The sequence below is a fragment of the Syngnathus scovelli genome, chromosome 10 (assembly GCF_024217435.2).
Source record: "Syngnathus scovelli strain Florida chromosome 10, RoL_Ssco_1.2, whole genome shotgun sequence".
Lineage (NCBI taxonomy): Eukaryota > Metazoa > Chordata > Actinopteri > Syngnathiformes > Syngnathidae > Syngnathus > Syngnathus scovelli.
The window spans coordinates 7,137,442-7,158,098 of NC_090856.1; the positions used below are offsets into that span (position 1 = coordinate 7,137,442).

Below are 20,657 nucleotides of genomic sequence, written 5' to 3' on the forward strand. Positions count from 1 at the left end.
TAAGACAAAATTTAACTGTAGCCGGCTTACATATAAGTGGTGAAAGTTAGGCTAAAAAAAAAAATAAGTATAGTACATACTTTTTGTCTATCAAGAGTCTTGTTTTGTACAGGAATACGCTGGATAAAAGTTTGTCCCTCATCAGCCACCATAGGGCACGAACTCTTCCGAGTGTGTCTCGGCTTTTATCGGAAGTTTGATTTAAAATGTCACCCTTCGTACTTGTGTTTTTATCGTCAATAAACTTGCTGGGTTTGGCAGACGCCTGTCCGTGTCCGTGTGAGAAAGCCGAATTATGCCATCAGATACGCGACAAGAGAGATTTCGAGGTACTTTTGCTGGACCCTTAAAACTCTCAAGAATATCCTGATCAAATGATCAATTCCTGTGATAATCCCCTCACAGAATCCCTTACAGCGAGATTACGATGTCCTCTATCGTGACAAATAGTTCGAATAAAACATGCGCGTTAGAGAGAGTTTTTCTGCTTTGTAAACGGTGTTGTTCATTGCCTTGATGAGATATATTTACTTAGTCGTAGTTGTTTTTCCCGATATCAAAATCGGATCAAATCTGATCGCAGCAGTGTATCAAACGTTTGTATGAAAATGTCATATTCATCCAGTTTTCAAAACGTTAATGTTGTTTTAATGTCTATTTTTCCAAGCGTGATTAATATTGTACACAATTTTTGCATAGGAAAAAAAAAAAAGGAAGTTCTTGGTGTACGCCTGAGAACGTTACACAAACGTGGTCACAAAATGGTTCTCACAATAAGTAATTATTATGTAACTAATATGTAATAAATTGCATATTACGTGGATTTTGATTTTTTTTTTTTCCCTTGAAGCGTCCTAGCTATACATTACTATGCATGGTAATAATCTGAATTGCAGAAGCTTGTATAGGTCAAATTTAAAAACAAAAAAATAAAACAGCTCAATAACCCAATGTGCTATATAAAAAAAAGATTTTAAAAAAATAAGCGTGGCTTGGGAGATATAAAGCCACCTGTGTAATTTCCACCCATCCATTTTCTATACCACTTATTATCATTACAATCTATACTAGCACAAGGAGAACATGCAAACCCTACACATGAATGCCTGAGCTGGTATTTGAATTCCCAACTGCAGAACTAGGAGGCAGATGTGTAGTTCTCTGTGCCACCATACTTTTAAATCCCTTTTACATACAAGCGTAATAAATATCAAACATTAAAACTCAGCTTTTTGAGGGGCTTTCACTTCCTGATTCACCCAAAAGATGATCCCGTGGTATTGATTGAGGAAAACAAGTTCAACTCAGAAGAGGTGTTCTAAATATGCATAATTTACTATCCATAAATAAATATAAATAATTTTGTACAAAAGACATTTTGGTGTGTGTGCTCTCAGGTGTTTGTGTTCGACGTGGGCGGAAAGACTTGGAAATCATATAACTGGAGCGTGGTGACGACAGTGGCAACATTTGGGAAATACGACGCGGAGCTCATGTGTCACGCTCATTCGAAAGGAGCACGGGTCGTACTTAAAGGTATTTATTTACACATTGTTAGCCTAAAATACATTTTGAAAATAGGAATTAATCTTTTAATATTAATTAAATATGCAATTAGTTCAATGTGCAATAGACTTAACTTGATTAAAAGAAAAGGAATATTTTACAGTTTTTTATCACACATCTATTTATTGCATTTCATGGGGCTGCAAATGTGCCCAATTTGGTAGAAAGCAGTGATAGATAAATGAAGCTTCAAATGTGCCTCATGAACCAGTTGTTGCATTTTTTTTAACTCTTCTAATTGGCACTCTGTTCAACATTCGGCGTAAAATACACTGACTTGCCATGTCTCAAACCTTTGTATTTAAACCAACAGTGTCATCTCAAGGATTCATAAAATACAAGTGGTTCACATTTGAAGTTTCATTTTCTCATCACTAGTAGAATGGCCCTTTGGCAATTATGCTAGTAAGCTAACAATTTATTTCCAGTGTAAAGTCGCAATTCCGGTTCAGTGCTCATTAGCGCCAACTTTCATAAAGGTGACGTTCGGCTCGCTTACATTGTGGACCAAAAGAACAGGACAGATTGGATAACTGAGAAGGTCAACTTGGCCAAATGTCAGTTCATGGATGGAATCAACATCGACATTGAACAAGCAGTGGACGAAGGGTCGTCTGAGTACTATGCCCTAACAGACCTGGTCAAAGAAACCACTGAGGCTTTCCACAGGGAAATTCCCGGTTCTCAGGTGACCATGTTACTGTTCCCCGTGATACACCGGTAACCTCCACTGCTGACCAAATTCTGTTCTTTAGGTGTCCTTCGATGTTGCCTGGTCACCCCAATGTATCGACAAGCGCTGCTATGACTACGTCACCATTGCAGAATCCTGCGATTTGCTTTTTGTAATGTCCTACGACGAACAGAGCCAAATACTCGGGGACTGCATCGCCATGGCCAACGCCCCCCTTAACCAAACTATTAATGGTTTGTGGTGCACTTGAGTGTCAAGGTTGAACTTAACTCATTAATTATCGTCTGTCTCTCTCCAGCCTATGATCAATATTTAAATTTGAAGATAGCTCCGCAGAAGTTAGTGATGGGTGTGCCATGGTACGGCTATGACTACCCTTGTCTCAACCTTTCACAGGTAGGAGTCATTAAACTAGTGTTGCCCAATGATTATTTAGCAATATATTTATATTTAAAAATGCCTAGCATTATATTTCATTGTTTTAGACTTTAGAAGGTGCTTTTGCTAAAGACTGCCCTCTTCAAGTGCAAATGTACAATCTTTCCGTGCACCAGGATGGCATCTGTTCTATTGCCAAAGTGCCGTTCCGTGGCGCTCCATGTAGCGATGCTGCTGGAAAACAGAAAACCTACAGATGGATCATGACGCAGGTCGGCAGCTCGTTGTCAGGACGGTTGTGGGACGACAAGCAGAAAGCACCCTATTTCAATTACTGGGTATGCATTGGTTTTGCTTTAAGGTGTTTTCATTTCAAACCACTCCACACATGACCAAGGGGAGCATGTACCTGCTCTTACAGGTACTTCAACACAGGAGGACATAACTTACCCTAATAACCATAACTTCACTAACAATAGCAAGTCTCCTCCTGCAACTCCAAAGTCTTTTGTAGTACCAAAATTGACCAGTAAAAGGCAGCATGGTGCCACAGAAAATCCAGATTCCCAGATTTTTTTTTTCTGTCCGATTAGTACTCTGCTTTATAAACAGCGGTCAAACCTTCATCTTAAAGTCAACCTCAGCTTTTTGCCCTCACTTTGCAGGACCCAGAAGGAAAGTTTCACCAAGTTCGATATGATGACCCAGAGAGTATTTGCCTCAAGACGGAGTTTGTGAAATCTAAAGGTTTGAGAGGAGTGGGCATGTGGAATGGCAACATTTTGGACTACAGCGACGATCCGGTTGCTAGGCAGCAGAGCGCATTGATGTGGAATGCTCTCTTTGGATGCTAGTTGGGCCAAAGTTTACGGGCTCTAGACATTTCGAGCGGCTGCGTTGTTACTATGTGAACCTTTGTGGCCGTAAAACATTTTCAGTCCTCAGACGAATACTTGCACTGCAGGCTTTATTGTTGCTTTTTTTTTTTTTTTTTTTTGCTAAATGTCATTTGGTGTCAAACATTCCAGCTGTGTTCACTTTTTATGCCATGTAAAAAATAAAATTTAAAAAAAAGCCCTCCTCAGTTGGAGCTGTTTTGGACTTTTGTTTTGTCTCGAGTGCTGTTCACAAAGCTTAGCGACGTCACAGGCCCCTGACGGACTAACTGACTCTTCTTCTGGGCCAGCTCCGCCTTCAGTGCCCTCAGTTCAGTGGCAGCCTGTTTCCTCAGCTACGGAAACATTTGTTGACATAACATTCAGTGAAGGACCACTGATGTTTCACTATATGAAGCATTTTTTACTTGAAGATTTACCTTTATCTCAGTCACCAGCTTCATCTTGGCATCTTCCACCATCCTTTTCAGGTTGTCGATGTCGTGGGTCTCTGTCAGGATCTGAATGATGAGCTCATTCTAAACACACGTGTTGCCAACTTAGTAACAAAATAAACTACATTTACGATGTACTGTACTGTACTACATAGATTGTAACGTTTGTTGCAATCAATTTCAGCGTACCTTTTCAGAGGCTTGTCCTTGCTTTTGCGGCTTGCTTCTGTTGTCTCTGGCATGGAGCTGTTGCAGGATCTTGTCGTAGAATGTCTCCAGTTCTTGCCTGACATTCCTCAGCGCATCTTCCAAAGGTCCAGTGGCCTTCTTGGTATCAAAATACTTTTTTTTCCAGCTGTCACAGGCTTGAAAATCAGTGGAAGAGAACAAAACAGAAGTTGACTGTGCATGTTTGTTGCCTTTTGGTTATCTTCTTAAGTTTTCCACCACCTTGGTTCCTGCGGTGCCTGTTCTGGGCCAACAAATCTTTGCCTTTCCTGAGCAACTCCTGTCTTTTCCATTCTAATTGTTTCCTTTCCTCCTTCACCAACTTGATTTCCTCTATAAGTTCTTCTCCTAGAAGAGACAAACACTCTTTCAAATGTGACCTAATATGTTTTTCCGACACGACAACTTACTATTAGACGGGATGACGGCGGAAATAATGGGTTTGTGGGTTGTCATGGTCAAGTCTAAACCAGGTGGTGGGGAGGTGCAGTGGATAGGTCGGGATAGCACAACTGGGCTTTCTGCCACCTTAACAACAAAGAAAAAAAAAAAAAGAATTTTTATACAGTTGCATGACCAAAACAAAAGATGAATTTCTTACCCCACTGGTTGTTTTACTCCTGAACGACTGAAATGTGAACAAATCTCGTGATTTTCCGAGACTACGATAGAAGAGCAGAAGGTGTTTATGGATCTCTATAGAAGTGCAGTGTACAGTGAGGTGAGGGCTCAGCTCACTGCCTGTCTGAATCTCCATCCTCCACCGACTCCACGGCTCCTGAATCTTTGGCTGCTCTGCTTCCTTGCTGATGAAGTTTCTTCTTTCTGCATGTTGGTTCTTCCTCTTGGGGATGCTCCTTCACCTGAGCCAAGCCGCCTTTTTACATTTTTTTTTTTGGGGGAGCAACAATACAAATGTTTACTGTGACTTGATGACTACTGTTTTACTCCTAATGTTTGACTCACCTTTATTTTGAGGTTGATTGTTGGACTTTCTCTTGTCACGCTCCCCCATCTCATGCCACTCAATCTTATTACCTTCTTCCTCCCCACCATGTCCTCCCTCTGAGGAACTGTAACCCTGCTCTTCATCATGCTCTTCCTCCTCCTCCAAGCTAGAAGAGGGAACAAGCTGGTGGGAAGATTGGGGGATGTGGGGGAACTTCACAGGCTCTTTTGTCTCGGCTGGCGAGCCCCACGTCTTGTGGGGGTAGTAGGTTGGCGGGTCTGGGGAGCTGCTGCTGGTGTCTGGGCTGAGCGAATGGGAGGAAAGGCTGCTCTGGTTCTCCATTGTGGGCAACAGGTAAAGCTCTGGCTGGGCGGCCTGGAAACATGTATACAGTCATAACATAAAATAGAATGAAAAGAAATCAAGATTTTCTTTATTGTTATTTAACTCTTTTTTTTTAACTTGGTTGGCATTACAGCCTTTATAGACTCCTGCTTCAGAAGATTTCAATCTATTTTTTCTTAGCAAATATTTACTAAGGATACCCAAAGTTAGAAAAAATAGTAGTAATACAAGTAGTAATAGTAGTAAGACCAAAAAAAAACAACCATGTGCTTGGCGTAGGTAATAATATCAATCAGGGGTTATTGAAAAAATAAAATATATTAAAAAATGAATGAATAAATAAATAAATAAATAGATAAATAAATAAATGGGAATATGACTCATCATGTTTTACATACATACGGTGGAGCGAACGTTTTGGCTTTTATATCCTTCTCCTGCTTGCTTTTGACCTGGCACACAGCAAAAAAAAGCAAAAGGTTAAATATGACGTTACACCCCAAACACGCTTACCTGTAACCACTCTTGCATCATGTGACATCAGACACACTCACCATAGCCAAGCTTCGGCCCACGCATTTCAAGAAGGAAAATTTGTCCATGTTCCTGTCTGTGCCCAGAAGCTCCCCCAGCTCACTTCTCAGAGCTTTCAGGGTGACCTCAGGGTAAACCCTAAACAAGCAAAATTTGTGTAACGTAACTTTTTCAATTTTATTTTCTATTGATTCCATCCTAAACCCCAAAATACAAAAAATGTGACCTGATGAAGCCTGCAGATATGAAACTCTCCGTGGCTTCTGAAGGAACTTTATTCAGCTTCACATTCCATTGATCGTCTGGTACGTAGAGAACATGGAGCTCCACAAACTGAACATATACACACACAAACCAAACTAAACATTGGAGAAGTGTTCAGAGTATAGTATGACATCATTTATCTTTCGTCAATTATGAACATACCTTGCAACTGATTGGTCTCTTATCAGATTCACACGGCAGCTCCATCTTCATCCGGCCAGTCATGCACAACTGAGCTCCTCACACAGAGTTTTTAGGATGTGTTTGACCCGACGGAGGCGTGGGCCTCTTGTTGGTTGACTTGACATAAGAGTGGCTTTCCACACACACTAGAGATTCTTTTATGAGAGTGCCAGCATCGGTTGCTCTGGTTGCAGAGTTAGCAAAACTGTTCACACTCTTGTACTTAAAAGATACTTCTGTTAAAAGGTCACATTAGTGAGGAAAGTTTTGATTTGATTTCCCTTAGTCTTATTTTATAAATCACAGAAAAATAGGAGTGTACTTTCTAATACAGCGTTTTCAAATGCTCAGGGTAAACGTAAAAAAAGGGAATAAAAATAAATACCTTTAAGTACAAATATATGAAAAATATATTTAAGTACAGGCAACAGCAATGTAGTTGTACTTCCCACCACTGTCTTGTTGTTGTTACAAACTGAAGGAAAAGGACATTTGTCTCGTTTCAAGTGTATCAAAACAAGAATAAATACTGCACGTTTCTCAATTTATTTCCTATTTTGTTAATATACAGTGAAGGGTGAGCTCAGTTGCACTGCATTTTTTGTGCAATTGTCATAATTTGCGCCACTAGAGGGAGCTATTGTAGTTTCCACGTTCAAGTGTGGCGTTCAAAAATGCCTGAAATTATAGCGACGCATACATTCCTCTTCAAAAACTACAATAAATCTCTGAATTGTTTCAACTACACCATCATTGTGAAAATAATAATAATATATTACACAAATCGAATCAGCATCTTAGTGAATCGTATTTTTTTTCCAGCGATTTGTTTAGCAGAACTCAGTATTCAGTATCCAACAGTATTGCATGACATTGAAGGCGCCACTACAAAACACACCTCCCAGAAAACCGGAAGCGGATTTGTCACTCCCTTGTCAACAAGTTTTTGCAACTTAACTTTTACTCATTTTCCAGAAACTAAAACCGATCCGATAAAATAAAAACGAAAATGTCGGGGTCATCCACCATCGTAGCAATGAAGAAAATTGTACAACAGCTACGTTTTGAAGCGGGAATGAGCCGAGTAAAGGTAAAAACTACGCCGAATGGTAGTCAGGGCGTTTCTCCAGTGTTTAGGTTCGACTAAATGTGCTTTTATCGACTTTGGAATTTAATAGATTCGGTTGTTCTGAAGATATCAAGTAAATGCTCATCTTGGGTTATCACCAGGTGTCCCTGGCCGCGAATGACCTCCAGCAGTTTTGTCTCCAGAACGCCCAGCACGATCCGCTGCTCACTGGTATGTCCTCCAGTAATAACCCGTTCAGACCTCAGAAAGTCTGCTCCTTCCTATAACGGCGACGCCTTGGGCCCTGTGAGTCCCGCTCAGTTTTTTCATTTTCAACAACATTGATAATTCTTTTCTAAGATTTCACGTTTGCAAATTTTCTACAGGTCTTTAGAGTGTGGTGCGTCTTGAAGATGGGCTGGAATCACCTCAAGAGTGTTAGGGAAATTTGCAACTAAATATATTCTTAACCTTTGTTAAAAAAAAAAAAAACTGAAAAAACAATAGTACACATCTTCAGGTACTTACAAGACAAGTTTTATGCATGATTAACAACTTATAAGGAGTTGGGGAGTCCTTTGTTTTCACATGTGTCCAAGTCAGAACGTACGCTGTCGTGCAGTTATAATTACAGTAAATATTTGTTTGGAAAACATTTCCAGGCTATAAATAAATTACCCATTTCAATTACAATGGTAACATAACAGGCTTTGTGCGGCTATTGTTATGCCACTGCACATCCCATTTGTAAACTCACAATGTGATAATTATGACGTTATATCAAAGACTCCTAGGTCAGAAATTAAAAAAAACCCACATCAACTATAAAACTAACAAAGTGAGCCTCTATGCCGCTGATATTCTTTTGCTGCTTCGCCGATTCTAACCCAGAAACGCCATTATGTTGTGTGCATCGTCAATTGTGGCCTTTCTGTGCGTAATAAGAAATAACAACTAACCATATACCCCCCAAACATGCCTTGTTGTGCGGTGGCCATTGCTGACTTAAAATAAATGTTCACACATTTCCCTCTTGCTCTCTGAAAATTATCTTTTCATAAATGTTTTTGTTTTGCAACAAACCAATCAGAAAACTCATCAAATAGTTAACCCAATTTCGGTATTTATGATCGTTCAAGTGAGAGTGACGAAAACGCAGAGCATCTGTTTGTCTGTATCGGGTAACTGCGTCAGCAGTTTGGCCAATAAGTTTAAAAAATCCATGATAAGCACAATGTAGTCATTTTGAATAAAAGCAAACAATTGTGGGATCAACGGATCAGTCCTTGCGTAATAACCAGAGGAGAGATGATTTTGTTTTCACAGTTGAAATTTGCGCCTGGAGGCATCCATTTCATGGCGCTACAAACAAAAGGAAAACACGTGATGAGGCCTTTGAACTTTGCGACCAAGTCAAGTATGTGCAAATATAGAAACACAGAACTGCCATAATGAATCCAACATCTACTTTTTAAGATGAAACACGTGCGCTCTTACCTTGAGGACCCACTCATACTCGCCAAACTTGGAATCAAAGGTGCCTTTCTGCAGAGAGCGAAGCTTAAGCGTGAATCGAGGACCCAGCTCCTGAATGCCGGCCTTCTTCTCATTTTTGAAGATGTATCTTGAGATACACAATAATCAGAGGGTAAGCGTTCATGAAATCACACCAATCGAGGGACAGAGTGTGTAGTTGCTCATCGGACGTTCACCTGTGAAATCGGAAAAATATGAAGTCTCTTTGGTTGTGGAAGGTGGCCACTTGGCGACCCACAAAATTGGGCTTTTGGGGGAAAAGGGCAGCAAACATCCGGCCGATGGTGTGGCCCAAACGTGTGGTGAAGTTGTTCAAGATCACCTCTGGGTGATGCTCTGTTGGCTCCTTACCTCGTCTCTATAGATGCACAACAGCACACTCGTGTGTTGGCAAAAGGACAACATGGCCATTTCACAAAAGATTTAACTATTTCTAGAAACTCTCTCTGCAATAAAGACGATATGACCGCTTGAAATGCTGAAAAATAAACTTGCCTTCATTTCCTTTCGTAGTCGAACACTGCTGACCTTGAAGTGTGCAGTGGGTCCTTCAGGCAGGTGACAAAGAACCAAACCATCTTAGAGTTAGAGTTAAGGCACATAAAATACTTTGTGTTTTGTTTTTATTATGGTGCCTCATTGTATGCTAATGACGTTAAATCGTAATATATTTTTAACCACGCCATTTGTAAAAGCTATAAAACAGCCAAATGAACCTGGAAAATGAGTGAAGCATTAGAATATGCATGCCAGAACAATATCTGGCAAGAAACGTGACAGTAACCTCTTGAATAGAATAATAAAGATTCGCGGAAATCACATAACAGTGTTATCCATTGTGCATCGTAAGCACACGGCAAACACTTCTCCGGCAAAAGGATACTCGGCACTTGGCGGTCCTCGTTGACGACGACAAGGAACGTGAAGTCCCTGGCAACGCACTGGGGAATAACTTTCTTGAGAGCCAAGCCTCTTCTGTAGTAGACGTACGCGTTTGGGATCACGGTTGCCAGCTGGTGGCAGAACTTTACTGTCCTCTACGAGAAACACGGGGATGGCGTTCAGAATTTGGGAAAAACACAATTAGTGTTCGCATGAAGGACAGAAATGGGCTCACCCCTCTAGGTCTGTCTGACGTTGTGATTAGCACTTTGGGGTTCGTTAAGCCGTTGAAGTAGGCAGAAAATTCATCTGTTCCCTCATCAAATGCAACCTAAACAAGAAACAAAATAACAGAAATGAACTCAAATTCATCACATGACCTGAGAAGACTAAAGGGAGCATGACGAATGATTATACCTCTTCATCTTCCGGGTCAACTGTTGTTTCGTCGTAGACTCTCTGGTTTTCTATTGTCTTGGGGACCTGTTTAGGTGGTGCCTTCAAAAGAGTGTGAAACAATCTAAATGACTACCAAACATAAATGAACCTACTATTATAACATGTTGATTGTTATATATTTACAATTTGATGAGTTTTCCCCCACTCTACCTTTTATGCAAGAACCACACGAGAGAGTTTGCCCATTTTACACTTGCAAGTGGAGAAAGCCATCAGCACCCTGTGTGGTACAGAGGTGCTTGAGAGCCGTCTAACTTTCAACTCTTGCAAGGGAATATTAATCGAGAGGGAGAGAGTGACCAGGTTTTGGGGGTGCAAACTGGTTAATCAGTATTCAGCTCTTTGTTTTACAAGGTTGTGGAAACAGATACTAGTGGCGCATTTTAGATAACTAACTAAGCAAGAATGTTTGCACATCATTTGGAAAGTTTCAACAACTTCAGAGGTGGAACATTTCAACCAGTCAAAGTAAGGTGGAAGCTTTTAACAAAGTTAATAATTATAGTCAACATTCCAACATACGATCAAAATAATTTGTCAATCCTAACACTTTTCCCAGTATCAAGAATATTCAAGCAACTATACACCTCTGAAATGCCACTGAATTATTTCACTATTATGAATACCAAAACTGAGAAAACTCACCTTGTTACCCAATAGTTTTTCTTGTCTTTTCCTCTTCTTCTTCAGCTCGAGCTTTAGCTGAAATACAAAGAGAAACATTGTTTGCACTGACATCGGTAAGATAATCAAAAGGACGACAGAATGTAAACAAACAGCGAAAAGTTGTGAATGTTAGTTTGGTGTTATTCGAAAATTGACATGTATAGTCACATTCAAGGTTTTATGCTTCTCGCATAGAAGTCGGAGATTACAATTTATTTTGACTTTTCATTGAATGCTTATTTACACGTAGCAATCCCAGACTTTACCTTTCTTTTCTCTTGCTTGTGTTTTATAAACATTAAGTGTCTTCGCTGTTTATTCTTGATTTCAGACAAACTGAACATAGGTGGGAAGGCGATGGTTGCCTCGGTCTTCTCTTCTTTCACTTCGACGACGTCGGTTTGCATCTTGTCTGTCTGTTCCGCACTGTTCGCCTTTTCATTTGTATCCTTCTTTTTCTTGCTTTTGCCTTTCCGCGTCACAGGAACTTCAGTGATATCCATATTGGCCGAGCAATGTTTACGGAGACGGGGAATATTCTTCACGCGCGTGGATGCTGGCGTGCTGCGGAAGCTGCTTCCGCAACTTCCGTTCACATCCGGATCACAAACTTTGCTCCCTTGTTGAACATGTACGACTCCTAGTGGCGAGGAGGTTCTAAAAATGCATCGGCCTGAACTGAACTATGGGGGTGAAGCAGGTTCACCAAATTAATTTGATTCTAAAATAACACAAAACAGTATAACGATACTGGGCCTAGACACAATTATAATTTATTATTCATTTTAAAAGTACATTGTCGATTGGGTGAATTGATTGTTGATGAATCACGTCTTGGAGAAAATTATAATTGTACCATAATTTCATGAATGCAGGAGGTGACATTTAGAGAATTTGCCTCCCTGAAAAAAATATTAAAAATCAATTGATCAATTAACAACAGTAGGAACCTGACAGATTGATTAACTTAAAGCTCATAGATCATGGTTCCTAGAGACAATCAAAGACATTGACCCTAACAATCAAAACAATACAAGGATGGCCTTCAAATCAGCATCCAATGTACCAGTCCACCACAGGTCTAAAAGACTTGTAAATCAATGTGTTGTTGGAGCACATTAGTCCCCCACCTCGCCACATTTGAAGTACCTCCCTGTTCAGGTCTCCCAAGCAGGTCAATTGCTTCTCATAAGCCCACGACACGCACCACTTGGAGTGGTCGTACTTGGAATGGAATGGGGCAGATTTGGGAAGACGGATCCTCTTAATGTTCATGACGTGATTGGGCAAGGAGCAATTGGAAGGCAGTTCGTGGTCTGGTCTCTGCCAGGTCTCAGTCATCAAGTCCGCTTTTAGGACCTGCGCCACCCAGCCAGTATAGATGTCTGGATGGAAGGCAGAAATCAATGTTTTGGTAACAAAACAAAACAAAGCATAGTACAGATACATTTGTCTGATATTAGTGTACATAACGCTGACCAAGAAATGTAACTTACCATCCACAAAATGGTCGGATTTGGCAAAAGTGAAAAACTTCTCTCCTTGTAAAGAAAGGAGTTGGTCCGTTCTCTTGTCCGAAGGCGCTTCTGGCCTTTGGCCTGCACATAACTGGGCCAATTGAGGCAGTTTGCTAGCAAATGCAGGAGGGACGGAGCAGTTGTAGAATCGTGGGAAAAGATACACCAGGTGCTGTGCTATCATTGGGAAAAATCAAAGAGAACCAGCTTTAACAAATATTCATATTGGCTAATTAGATGTCCAGATAAGATAATAGAAAACATTAAGAATGTATGTGTGGAGGTGGGGTACATTCCTTGTTTAGCATGACGTGCAAAAGGTCTTTTCTTTCTTCGGTGTTCACTCACTGACATGGACGAATTGGTCATAGTGGAGGCTAACACACAAAGCTGTTTGGCCATTGACTTTGCCAGAGGATGGGTAGAGGTATCCCATCTCTGGGAATGAAGGGAAATGGGGAATGCTGTGAGACAGCAAGAAGCCCTGGGAAGAGTCAAATAGCAGTACACCTGTTGGAAGCAAGAAAAAAAAAAAACTTTGAATGTCCCATTCCTGTTCAGGAAAAACTGAAAAACGGAGAGCTGCATTCGTGGATACAAATTTTAGAGGTTAAAAAAAAAAAGGTGATGTTATAGTTGGTTAGATAACAAGCCAAATAGCTTAACATTTAGCTTGGGTAACAAAAACATAATCAAACATTAACGTTAGAAAATCTGACAGTTACAAAACTGCATGCCATTTACCTTGAATGAACTGAACCATCAGTAATCAAAGCCAATATGTCTTTCAAAAGACATATTTCAAAATTTCTTTCAAAAGTTCTACAATGCTGTCATGTCTTATATAATCCTCCTGGAACAGCCATAATTAAAAACCTATTTTTCAAAACGTTATAGATGATTTACAGTTTTACCCCAGAACGAAATTTAGAAGCTTATTTCTGTGTCTGGAAAACATAATAATCCTCCGAATGATCCAAGGTACTGCAGAAATTTCCTCTTCACATTGACTATTTAACACCAACCACTCGGATACCCACCCAAGAAAATCATAGCTTCTTGTCTACTGTACCTTTTGTATGTCCATATCCTCGCATGTATTTGAGTAGAGGTGGTGAATCATTGTAGAAGGCATAAACAAAGCCGCTAGACTGCAGAAAATACAGCACATTTTCAGGATGTCGAAATATAAAAGTCCCATTCCTGTCTATTTAGATAGATATTTCATTACAGTGTTAATGGTATAAAGAAGTGCTATTATTAGCATTTTATAGCAGAAGCTACAGTTCCCTGTTAAAAAAAGTGAATGCTTCCTCTAAGATGTAAAAGTGGTTCTTGAGTGTATAATACAGAAGAATGAAGGAAAAAAAGAACATCACCTTGTTAATGGCTTTGCTGTAAAGCTGGTTGAGGGTGTTGCTGATGGCTCCTTGACTAGTGTTAACCATGAATTTACTAAGTTGCCAGGTGTCTAAGGAGGGGTCCAGGTACATGTAGTCTACCCCGCTACCCACCTCGCCAATTTTGTATTTTGGCAGCTTGTAGATGATGAACCTGCAGCAGATTAGACAGTGGTTTCATGACAAAATATACTCAAATGTTCAGAATATACAAAACAAGAAATGTATCGATTAAGACTGAGTGAGGATATTATTAATGCATGAATTGCCTCACCAATCGACAGGCTGGCCGTCTTCATTCTGGCAGGAAATAGCAGCATCACACACAGCGAGGGCCAGAAGCATAAAAATACTTGATGTTGGTGCCATTGTGACCTCTTGGGGTTTTCAGCAGAGTCGACTCCCCCCGCAACACAAATTTAAACCTCCTCTGCACCTATGGCCGATGAGAAAACCATTTTGCAAGTGGTTACTGCACAGCTCCAACACAATGCAAAAGGGGAACTGAAGCGGATGAGTCCCATGACCCAAGTTTGGCTGACTCTGTAGTAATTATAATACTTTGGGAGGTGTTTACAATACTTCATTCTATATGGGAAACCCCAGAACAAATAAGAACTGAAAAAGGCTGCAGTAAAGGTCTGGAAAAGCATTTCTAATAATGAATGCCACAGTCAAAGGGTCACAGGCTTGATGCATTTATTGCAAGTAAGGGTTATGCCAACAAAAAATAAATGTTATTCACATGAAAACATGTGGTCATTTGAAAAATGGGTGACTCCAAACAAAAAGTGCTCTCTTTCTTCTTTTGTTTTAGCACGTGGAGTGATGTAACACGTTGAGTTGTAAATACCAAGAAATGAAATCTGAAAATGGCGGATCAGTGGTTAGAACAGCCGCCTCACAGTTAGGACGGTGCATGTTGGATTCCACCTACGGCCCGCCCTGAGCGCAGTTTGCATGTTCTCCCCGTGCTTGTGTGGGCTTTCTCCGGGCACTCCGGTTTCCTCCCACATCCCAAAAAACATGCATGGTAGGACACTCCAAATTGCCCCAAGTTGGGAGTGTGAGAGCGGTTCATCTTTGTGTGCCCTGCAACCGATTCAGGATGTCCCCTACTGGGGTGGGCTCCAGCACGCCCGTGAACAAGCGGTATAGAAAATGGATGGAAATCTGAAATTTTAAACCTTTGTCCGATATTCATTTTTTGATCTGGAACTCAGATATCTTCAGTAAACAACAAAGAATTGACCTCGTCGTTCCAACATTTCTGGATGGGACTTTATTTGTGCAGTGTGTGAATGACAGTTAAGAGGAACTCAAGAATGTTCTGATGTCCAGGGGGCAAAGATGAAGACTCCTCCTCTTCAAAACCTCCTCTCCCTGTCAAGCAAGTTTTTTTTGTTTGCTAAAACCGTGCCACTGGTTGACGATCAGCTGAAGGGAAGACAACATGGCAAGTTCTGCCAATCAGGTAACCATTCTATACACATTTTCATTAGACTATCCTGCAACCTTCAAGAAGCTAAGACAATTTCCAAGGTAGAAACCATCCCTGGACTCAATGACAATGTTCACATGTGGCAGAATGTTGAATTTGTGCGGACGGGCTACGGCAAGAACACCGTGAAGGTGCTGTGCATCAGGAGACAGGGGGACCAACATGATATCATCGAGCTCAAGGCAGATGTGGAGCTCACTCTCAAGTCACGTAAGGATTATCTCACTGGAGACAACTCGGACATCATACCTACTGACACTATCAAAAACACCGTCCATGCCTTGGCCAAACTGAAGGAGGTAGGTGAACCATCGCAACCCACCATTCTTTCTTGACTTTTGCGGATTCACACTAATTTCAGGTTGCTTGGTGAAACTGACTTTAAGAACTGAACTTTGAAAAAAATTATGGGTGCATTCTAGAGCCATTTCTCTATGGGGGGGTAGAACCTGTAACCACAAACCCTACCAAATGTACATTTTCCCAAAAATGAACACATATGTAGAATTGATTGAGTCTTGTACTTTTACTAGTAGTATACTGTTGTAACATTGTATTTAATGGCATTATGTATTTATTCAATTATACAAGCATCCATCCATTTTCTCTACCGCTTTGTCCCCACAAAGAATATTAAATCAGATTATTAATTTGTGGTTGTGGTTTTGGGAGTAAATGTGTACTGTGTAAAAATATGACCTACCTCACATTGTGTTTTGTGTTAAGGTGAAGACTATTGAGCAGTTTTCTTTGGATCTTTGTCACCATTTCTTGACTTCTTTCAACCATGTGTTGAGGGCCAAAATTTACATGGAGGAGGCACCATGGAGAAGGCTGGAAAAGGTGAGGGAAACAAAATAATTATGGTTAACTCATTGGTTTTCTTCAGTGTTTTTATTCTGCTGTCATCACGATCTAAAGCCACTTTTTTTTCAATGAATAACTCTGGTATTATCAAAAACCCACATTGATTAACTTTTGAGATAAATGATTTGAGCATCGTTCTCAGAATAATCATGAACAAATCTTTATGGCAACAGACCAATAAAGGTTTGTTGAGTAATTGTGCTGTATACTTGGGTACTATTTTAACACAAAGACAACACAGAGGGTGGAGAGTTGCACACTTGTCATTGTAATAAACATGAAAGTGAAACAAAATGGAAAATCAAGAAACTTGCAAATCAAGTCAAAATTTTTGTTTCCCTCTTTTAGAATGGAGTTGAACATGTCCACGCCTTCATTAACAGCCCGGAAGCCATCCGCTTCTGCGATATCGAACAACATCTCAATGGTAATTAACTTTTCTGTTTTATTTCCTATTATTGTGATTGGCACTCCCCTCACTCACTCTCTCACTATCCCCTATTCAGGCATTCCGGTGGTCCACGGTGGACTCAAGGACATGAAGGTGCTGAAAACCACTCAATCTGGTTTTGTGGGTTTCCTCCGTGACCGCTTTACCACACTGCAAGAGGCCACGGACAGGTGTTTCTGCACCACTGTCTGTGCTAGGTGGCGCTACAACAAGGTTCAAGATGTCAACTTTAATGCTGTATGGTAATAAAATTATCCAATTCTGGATCATTACATACATGAAGCAATGTACTGCTTTGATATGTCATCTAAATTCAGCCTTCTTGTGATAGGAAATGTGTCAAAGATACGATCATTGAGAAGTTTGCAGGCCCCTTTGACCATGGAGAGTTCTCGCCTTCTGTGCAGAAGACCCTTTATGATACACAAGTCCTGGTCCTCACTCGGACTCCTGAGGTAAGGCCACATTTCACAAATTATAGAGCACGAAACAAAAATAAACTTTTAGAACCTAGACTTTTGAATAAATTTTTAAATATAACAATACTACCAATAAAGAATATTTCTGCTATTTCCACATTCTTTGTGCCCTCTGCCCTTTAGTGTTCATTATACATTGCTGGCTGTTTTATCATTACCTTTCTTTGACGAAATCACATGGTTCTGCCACTTTATAGAGACACAAGTGCCTGTAAGAAAAAAACCAAAGATCACTGTCAGTCACTGTCTCCCGCCTCATGTGTGTATCCACTTACAGGTGGAGGAAATTGAGATTATCATGCCCAACAAACATTACTTCACAATCGACATGACAAGAATGGGCATTGAGAATAAGGGTGAAGTAAGTGAGTTTGGTTGTGGTCAATTGTGATTTAATTCGTTAGCTGAGATTTTTTTAATTTTTTTTTACAGACACAGGTTCTTCTTCCTCTTGACAACCCCTCGGGCAACATCACAGGGACACTGCGTAGGAAGCACGCCAGGCTGTGAAGACATAAGCACAAATACATAATATGCTGGCGGCATTGATGATTTATAGTCTCAGTAACAACCACTAATAAACGTGTTGTTCTTTGGTGAGAAAAGAGCACCGTTTATTGCAAGTCTTTGAGTGAAATATTCAAACTCCATCCAGTGTTGCACAAGGTCAAAACCACACGCACACCTGATTAGTCTTTTTTTTTTTTTCAAACAAGTTGAAGCACCACAGGCAAGTAGGGACATCATCATTATACACACATTTCTATTTCCAAAGAACCGAGCAGGACCTTTTGAGTTTGTCTTGTTGTATCTGGGGAAAATATAAAACTGCATATTTCCAGCCAAGTGGCAAGGCATGGACTCAGCGCATTGTAGAGCATGCATGTGACTTTTTTTTCTTTTTCTTAGGACATATTCAACAATACCACATCTGTAATTTCTGCCATATCAAAGTGTTTTCAATCATATATCATCTTATGTACAATTTTTAAAACCATCACAAGTTCATGACACTCACACAAACATAACACAATCTACACAAACAAATTAGATGTTAAACCATCCTCAATAAGAATTCATATCTTAAATAAAACATGACGAATAAAAATTAAAATACAAATCTGAAGCAGCAGAAATAAAAACAGCTAAACAGCTCATTAGACCCCATATCCGTGTTTGGGGTCCTGCACACTTCGAAAAAAACATTGTGAAACTGATCCAGTTTTAAGGTGCCATACGGCCAGAGGAGTCTCTGCCAACGGATAGCTGGTTGGGAGTCGTCGATTGTCACTGAGGTGGGAGAATATCGAGCTCCTGGTGACGTGCTAACAGGCGTTGCTCTTTAGGTGTTGGGTTTGCAGCGGCTTCACGTGATACTCATAAATCTTTAGGGCTGGGCCCAGCTTTATCGACAGGCCCGTCAACACATCATTACGTGTCATCAGGAGCAATGACTTGCCATCGATTTCCTGTCAACAAGTGAAGACATTTTATTTTCATTGCCACTCAAGTTAGTTGTCTTGAAGTCAAAAGGGAGGCGATCGGCAAGTTCAACCTGATCTTGGAATGCTGTGGCCTGCTCCTCGAACCCTGTCGCTTTGAAGTAATTGACCACATCAGCGACCGCCCAGTTGGCTGGATCTGGAAGCTGGCCATTCTCTACTGGGCTGCAGAGAGACTATATTTTTCATTACAAGATTCAAGACTTAACATACTCTGAAAAACATGCAGACAAGTGAATCATCATTAAAGACAGAACTGTGCAAAATATAAAAAACAGAAATGTACACAAATTAAGGTTTCAGTACTCTCTGCGAGTGCTCTGGAAAATTAAAATCGAGTAGTGCCTTGACTTGCACAGCAGAGTTCAAATGCAAAACATAATTTTTTTTACAGGGTGGAAGGGTGAAAGACTTATTTTACGTAAAAAAAAAATCTGGTTATAGGTTAAAGCTGTTTTTTATCTTAGTGTATTAAATGTTTATACAGAAAAGGTTCTCTTCCCTAAATCAGGTCTAAGCCAACACAAAGTTCACCTCAGACCATTTCTCATGGTTGAATTTGCTTTAGTTATTTAAAAAACAGCTATTTAAAAATATTGTTATAAAGTGATATTGTTGTGCAATATTTGAATTAGCTTTTTTCCTCTCCATATTTTTGTTCATTTGACAATTTCTGTGCCATTAAAAATATGTTTTAAAATATGCATTACATACACAGTATTGAAATTTTCCAATGAATACTCAGGTTGTAAATATCAGAGCAATTACTTTTTACATTTACTCAAGTCAAGCCACACGTCTGACTACAAAACAAGCACTCTTTCTTCTCAGTTATCTGAGACTGTACCTTTTGGTGTCAACAGAACCATTTGCCTTGTCTTCCATGACGGCTGCAACAAAACATAGGATACATACATTGTGAAATATCAGTCAACCCCTACGTACTCTCAAACTTTAAATTATTTTGCATACGCCTCAAACAATAAGTCCACACTTCGTTGTCACAGTATGCAGGCAGAAGCGAAAGACATTCAGCCATTATTGAGCAATTATAAACTATTACGCAGCAACATGAATGCACTGGACTTACAATCAGTAACGTTGCAATGAATTTTCATCAGATTGTTTTTAGTGTGTGTTGATCTTAAAGTAGGGTTGGCAGGATAAACATCCTCCTTTCTTAGTCTTGCTCGACGTTTCTGTTAGAATAAAAAAAAAAAAAAAACGAGAAGGGAACAAGTGTTCAGGTGATAAATGTCAAAAGTAAAGACATGCAAATGGATCGGGAAGAGTATTAACAAAGCTGCTATTATGTAAGTTTCGACCATCGGAACAACTGTAGAGTGTGAAAATGACGCCCTTAAAATTCACATTTCATAATGATGGTTGAATTGAAAATAATGATAAAATAGACACACGGAAACCCTAACGCTTTTCCATTAGTGTCGAGTAATTTTAATAGCAAAATACAACGCAGCTCAAATGATAAGACGATCACAATAACTAGAAAGCGAAAGTCAAATACTGCCTTTTCGTATTTATCAAGCTAACATGGACAGTTAGCTGGCTTTGCTAATACAAAATCGAACACATTTTGAATGACGCCTTTTTTGTCAATAACGCGTCGTCCAAGTTAAACAACTTACGGGTGACGACAAAAAGTTCCCGACTCCCCGTGGTGTTTCACCAGCAAAAAACGCAAGATATTCATTTGATAATATCACAAATTAATCAAAGCCAACTAGCTGCTTATCGTCACAGCTTCCCATGCCCACGTCACTGGAGAATCATGGGAAGTGAAGTTTATTTCATGGTTTGATTTTTTTTTGTTGTTGCACTCACTGTGACAATAAATCA

General features: G+C 40.0%; 7 protein-coding genes across 7 annotated transcripts; 3 read left to right on the top strand and 4 right to left on the bottom strand.

Annotated features, from left to right (window-relative positions):
• Positions 1-158: 158 nt before the first annotated feature.
• ctbs (chitobiase, di-N-acetyl-) lies at positions 159-3,722 on the top strand. The gene is made up of 7 exons (XM_049721921.2): positions 159-329; positions 1,398-1,536; positions 2,046-2,254; positions 2,322-2,493; positions 2,559-2,656; positions 2,815-2,976; positions 3,304-3,722. The coding sequence occupies exons 1-7, from the start codon at positions 207-209 to the stop codon at positions 3,490-3,492; spliced, it is 1,092 nt and encodes a 363-aa protein (XP_049577878.1). The 5' UTR covers positions 159-206; the 3' UTR covers positions 3,493-3,722.
• spata1 (spermatogenesis associated 1) lies at positions 3,720-6,513 on the bottom strand. The gene is made up of 12 exons (XM_049721821.2): positions 6,451-6,513; positions 6,251-6,357; positions 6,045-6,162; positions 5,889-5,942; positions 5,163-5,520; positions 4,935-5,073; positions 4,798-4,858; positions 4,607-4,724; positions 4,419-4,544; positions 4,158-4,333; positions 3,954-4,052; positions 3,720-3,869 (listed from the first exon to the last, which is right to left on the bottom strand). Exons 1-12 carry the CDS (start codon positions 6,511-6,513, stop codon positions 3,720-3,722), a joined length of 1,569 nt encoding a protein of 522 aa, XP_049577778.1.
• Positions 6,514-7,346: 833 nt separating this feature from the next.
• On the top strand, positions 7,347-8,575 carry LOC125969888 (guanine nucleotide-binding protein G(I)/G(S)/G(O) subunit gamma-5). Its single transcript, XM_049721959.2, has 3 exons — positions 7,347-7,561; positions 7,702-7,846; positions 7,927-8,575. Exons 1-2 carry the CDS (start codon positions 7,481-7,483, stop codon positions 7,825-7,827), a joined length of 207 nt encoding a protein of 68 aa, XP_049577916.1. The 5' UTR covers positions 7,347-7,480; the 3' UTR covers positions 7,828-7,846; positions 7,927-8,575.
• Positions 8,056-11,685, bottom strand: rpf1 (ribosome production factor 1 homolog). The gene is made up of 9 exons (XM_049721923.2): positions 11,350-11,685; positions 11,063-11,119; positions 10,376-10,456; positions 10,194-10,289; positions 9,960-10,113; positions 9,572-9,654; positions 9,253-9,434; positions 9,038-9,164; positions 8,056-8,902 (listed from the first exon to the last, which is right to left on the bottom strand). Exons 1-9 carry the CDS (start codon positions 11,584-11,586, stop codon positions 8,861-8,863), a joined length of 1,059 nt encoding a protein of 352 aa, XP_049577880.1. The 5' UTR covers positions 11,587-11,685; the 3' UTR covers positions 8,056-8,860.
• Positions 11,686-11,833: 148 nt separating this feature from the next.
• Positions 11,834-14,506, bottom strand: dnase2b (deoxyribonuclease II beta). Its single transcript, XM_049721930.2, has 6 exons — positions 14,275-14,506; positions 13,980-14,154; positions 13,673-13,751; positions 12,949-13,110; positions 12,580-12,777; positions 11,834-12,468 (listed from the first exon to the last, which is right to left on the bottom strand). Exons 1-6 carry the CDS (start codon positions 14,367-14,369, stop codon positions 12,134-12,136), a joined length of 1,044 nt encoding a protein of 347 aa, XP_049577887.1. The 5' UTR covers positions 14,370-14,506; the 3' UTR covers positions 11,834-12,133.
• Positions 14,507-15,320: 814 nt separating this feature from the next.
• uox (urate oxidase) lies at positions 15,321-17,905 on the top strand. Its single transcript, XM_049721936.1, has 8 exons — positions 15,321-15,474; positions 15,588-15,800; positions 16,228-16,344; positions 16,717-16,795; positions 16,875-17,061; positions 17,151-17,274; positions 17,576-17,659; positions 17,731-17,905. Exons 1-8 carry the CDS (start codon positions 15,454-15,456, stop codon positions 17,806-17,808), a joined length of 903 nt encoding a protein of 300 aa, XP_049577893.1. The 5' UTR covers positions 15,321-15,453; the 3' UTR covers positions 17,809-17,905.
• samd13 (sterile alpha motif domain containing 13) lies at positions 17,885-20,602 on the bottom strand. Its single transcript, XM_049721958.1, has 5 exons — positions 20,447-20,602; positions 19,891-19,999; positions 19,648-19,690; positions 18,854-18,965; positions 17,885-18,767 (listed from the first exon to the last, which is right to left on the bottom strand). The coding sequence occupies exons 2-5, from the start codon at positions 19,916-19,918 to the stop codon at positions 18,624-18,626; spliced, it is 327 nt and encodes a 108-aa protein (XP_049577915.1). The 5' UTR covers positions 19,919-19,999; positions 20,447-20,602; the 3' UTR covers positions 17,885-18,623.
• Positions 20,603-20,657: the final 55 nt, after the last annotated feature.

Bases quoted from the DNA above. Each gene is read 5' to 3' on its own strand.
- samd13 (XM_049721958.1), bottom strand. From the start codon at position 19,918: ATGAAAATTCATTGCAACGTTACTGATT. The intron at 19,691-19,890 runs GTAAGTCCAGTG...GTTTTGTTGCAG, and splicing joins TCATTGCAACGTTACTGATT to CCGTCATGGAAGACAAGGCA. The intron at 18,768-18,853 runs GTTGAACTTGCC...ACTTGTTGACAG, and splicing joins CCACAGCATTCCAAGATCAG to GAAATCGATGGCAAGTCATT.
- rpf1 (XM_049721923.2), bottom strand. From the start codon at position 11,586: ATGGATATCACTGAAGTTCCTGTGACGCGGAAAGGCAAAAGCAAGAAA. The intron at 10,457-11,062 runs GTGAGTTTTCTC...ACTCTTTTGAAG, and splicing joins AAAAACTATTGGGTAACAAG to GCACCACCTAAACAGGTCCC. The intron at 10,290-10,375 runs GTATAATCATTC...TTTCTTGTTTAG, and splicing joins TTGACCCGGAAGATGAAGAG to GTTGCATTTGATGAGGGAAC.
- ctbs (XM_049721921.2), top strand. From the start codon at position 207: ATGTCACCCTTCGTACTTGTGTTTTTATCGTCAATAAACTTGCTGGGT. The intron at 330-1,397 runs GTACTTTTGCTG...GTGTGCTCTCAG, and splicing joins GCGACAAGAGAGATTTCGAG to GTGTTTGTGTTCGACGTGGG. The intron at 2,977-3,303 runs GTATGCATTGGT...CTCACTTTGCAG, and splicing joins CACCCTATTTCAATTACTGG to GACCCAGAAGGAAAGTTTCA.
- uox (XM_049721936.1), top strand. From the start codon at position 15,454: ATGGCAAGTTCTGCCAATCAG. The intron at 16,345-16,716 runs GTGAGGGAAACA...TCCCTCTTTTAG, and splicing joins CATGGAGAAGGCTGGAAAAG to AATGGAGTTGAACATGTCCA. The intron at 17,275-17,575 runs GTAAGGCCACAT...ATCCACTTACAG, and splicing joins TCCTCACTCGGACTCCTGAG to GTGGAGGAAATTGAGATTAT.
- LOC125969888 (XM_049721959.2), top strand. From the start codon at position 7,481: ATGTCGGGGTCATCCACCATCGTAGCAATGAAGAAAATTGTACAACAG. The intron at 7,562-7,701 runs GTAAAAACTACG...GGTTATCACCAG, and splicing joins CGGGAATGAGCCGAGTAAAG to GTGTCCCTGGCCGCGAATGA.
- dnase2b (XM_049721930.2), bottom strand. From the start codon at position 14,369: ATGGCACCAACATCAAGTATTTTTATGCTTCTGGCCCTCGCTGTGTGT. The intron at 13,752-13,979 runs GTGATGTTCTTT...TATTTTCTGCAG, and splicing joins ACAGCAAAGCCATTAACAAG to TCTAGCGGCTTTGTTTATGC. The intron at 12,469-12,579 runs GTAAGTTACATT...CCTTCCATCCAG, and splicing joins ATCCGACCATTTTGTGGATG to ACATCTATACTGGCTGGGTG.
- spata1 (XM_049721821.2), bottom strand. From the start codon at position 6,513: ATGACTGGCCGGATGAAGATGGAGCTGCCGTGTGAATCTGATAAGAGA. The intron at 5,074-5,162 runs GTGAGTCAAACA...AAATGTAAAAAG, and splicing joins CAATCAACCTCAAAATAAAG to GCGGCTTGGCTCAGGTGAAG. The intron at 4,053-4,157 runs GTACGCTGAAAT...ACGTGTGTTTAG, and splicing joins AAGGACAAGCCTCTGAAAAG to AATGAGCTCATCATTCAGAT.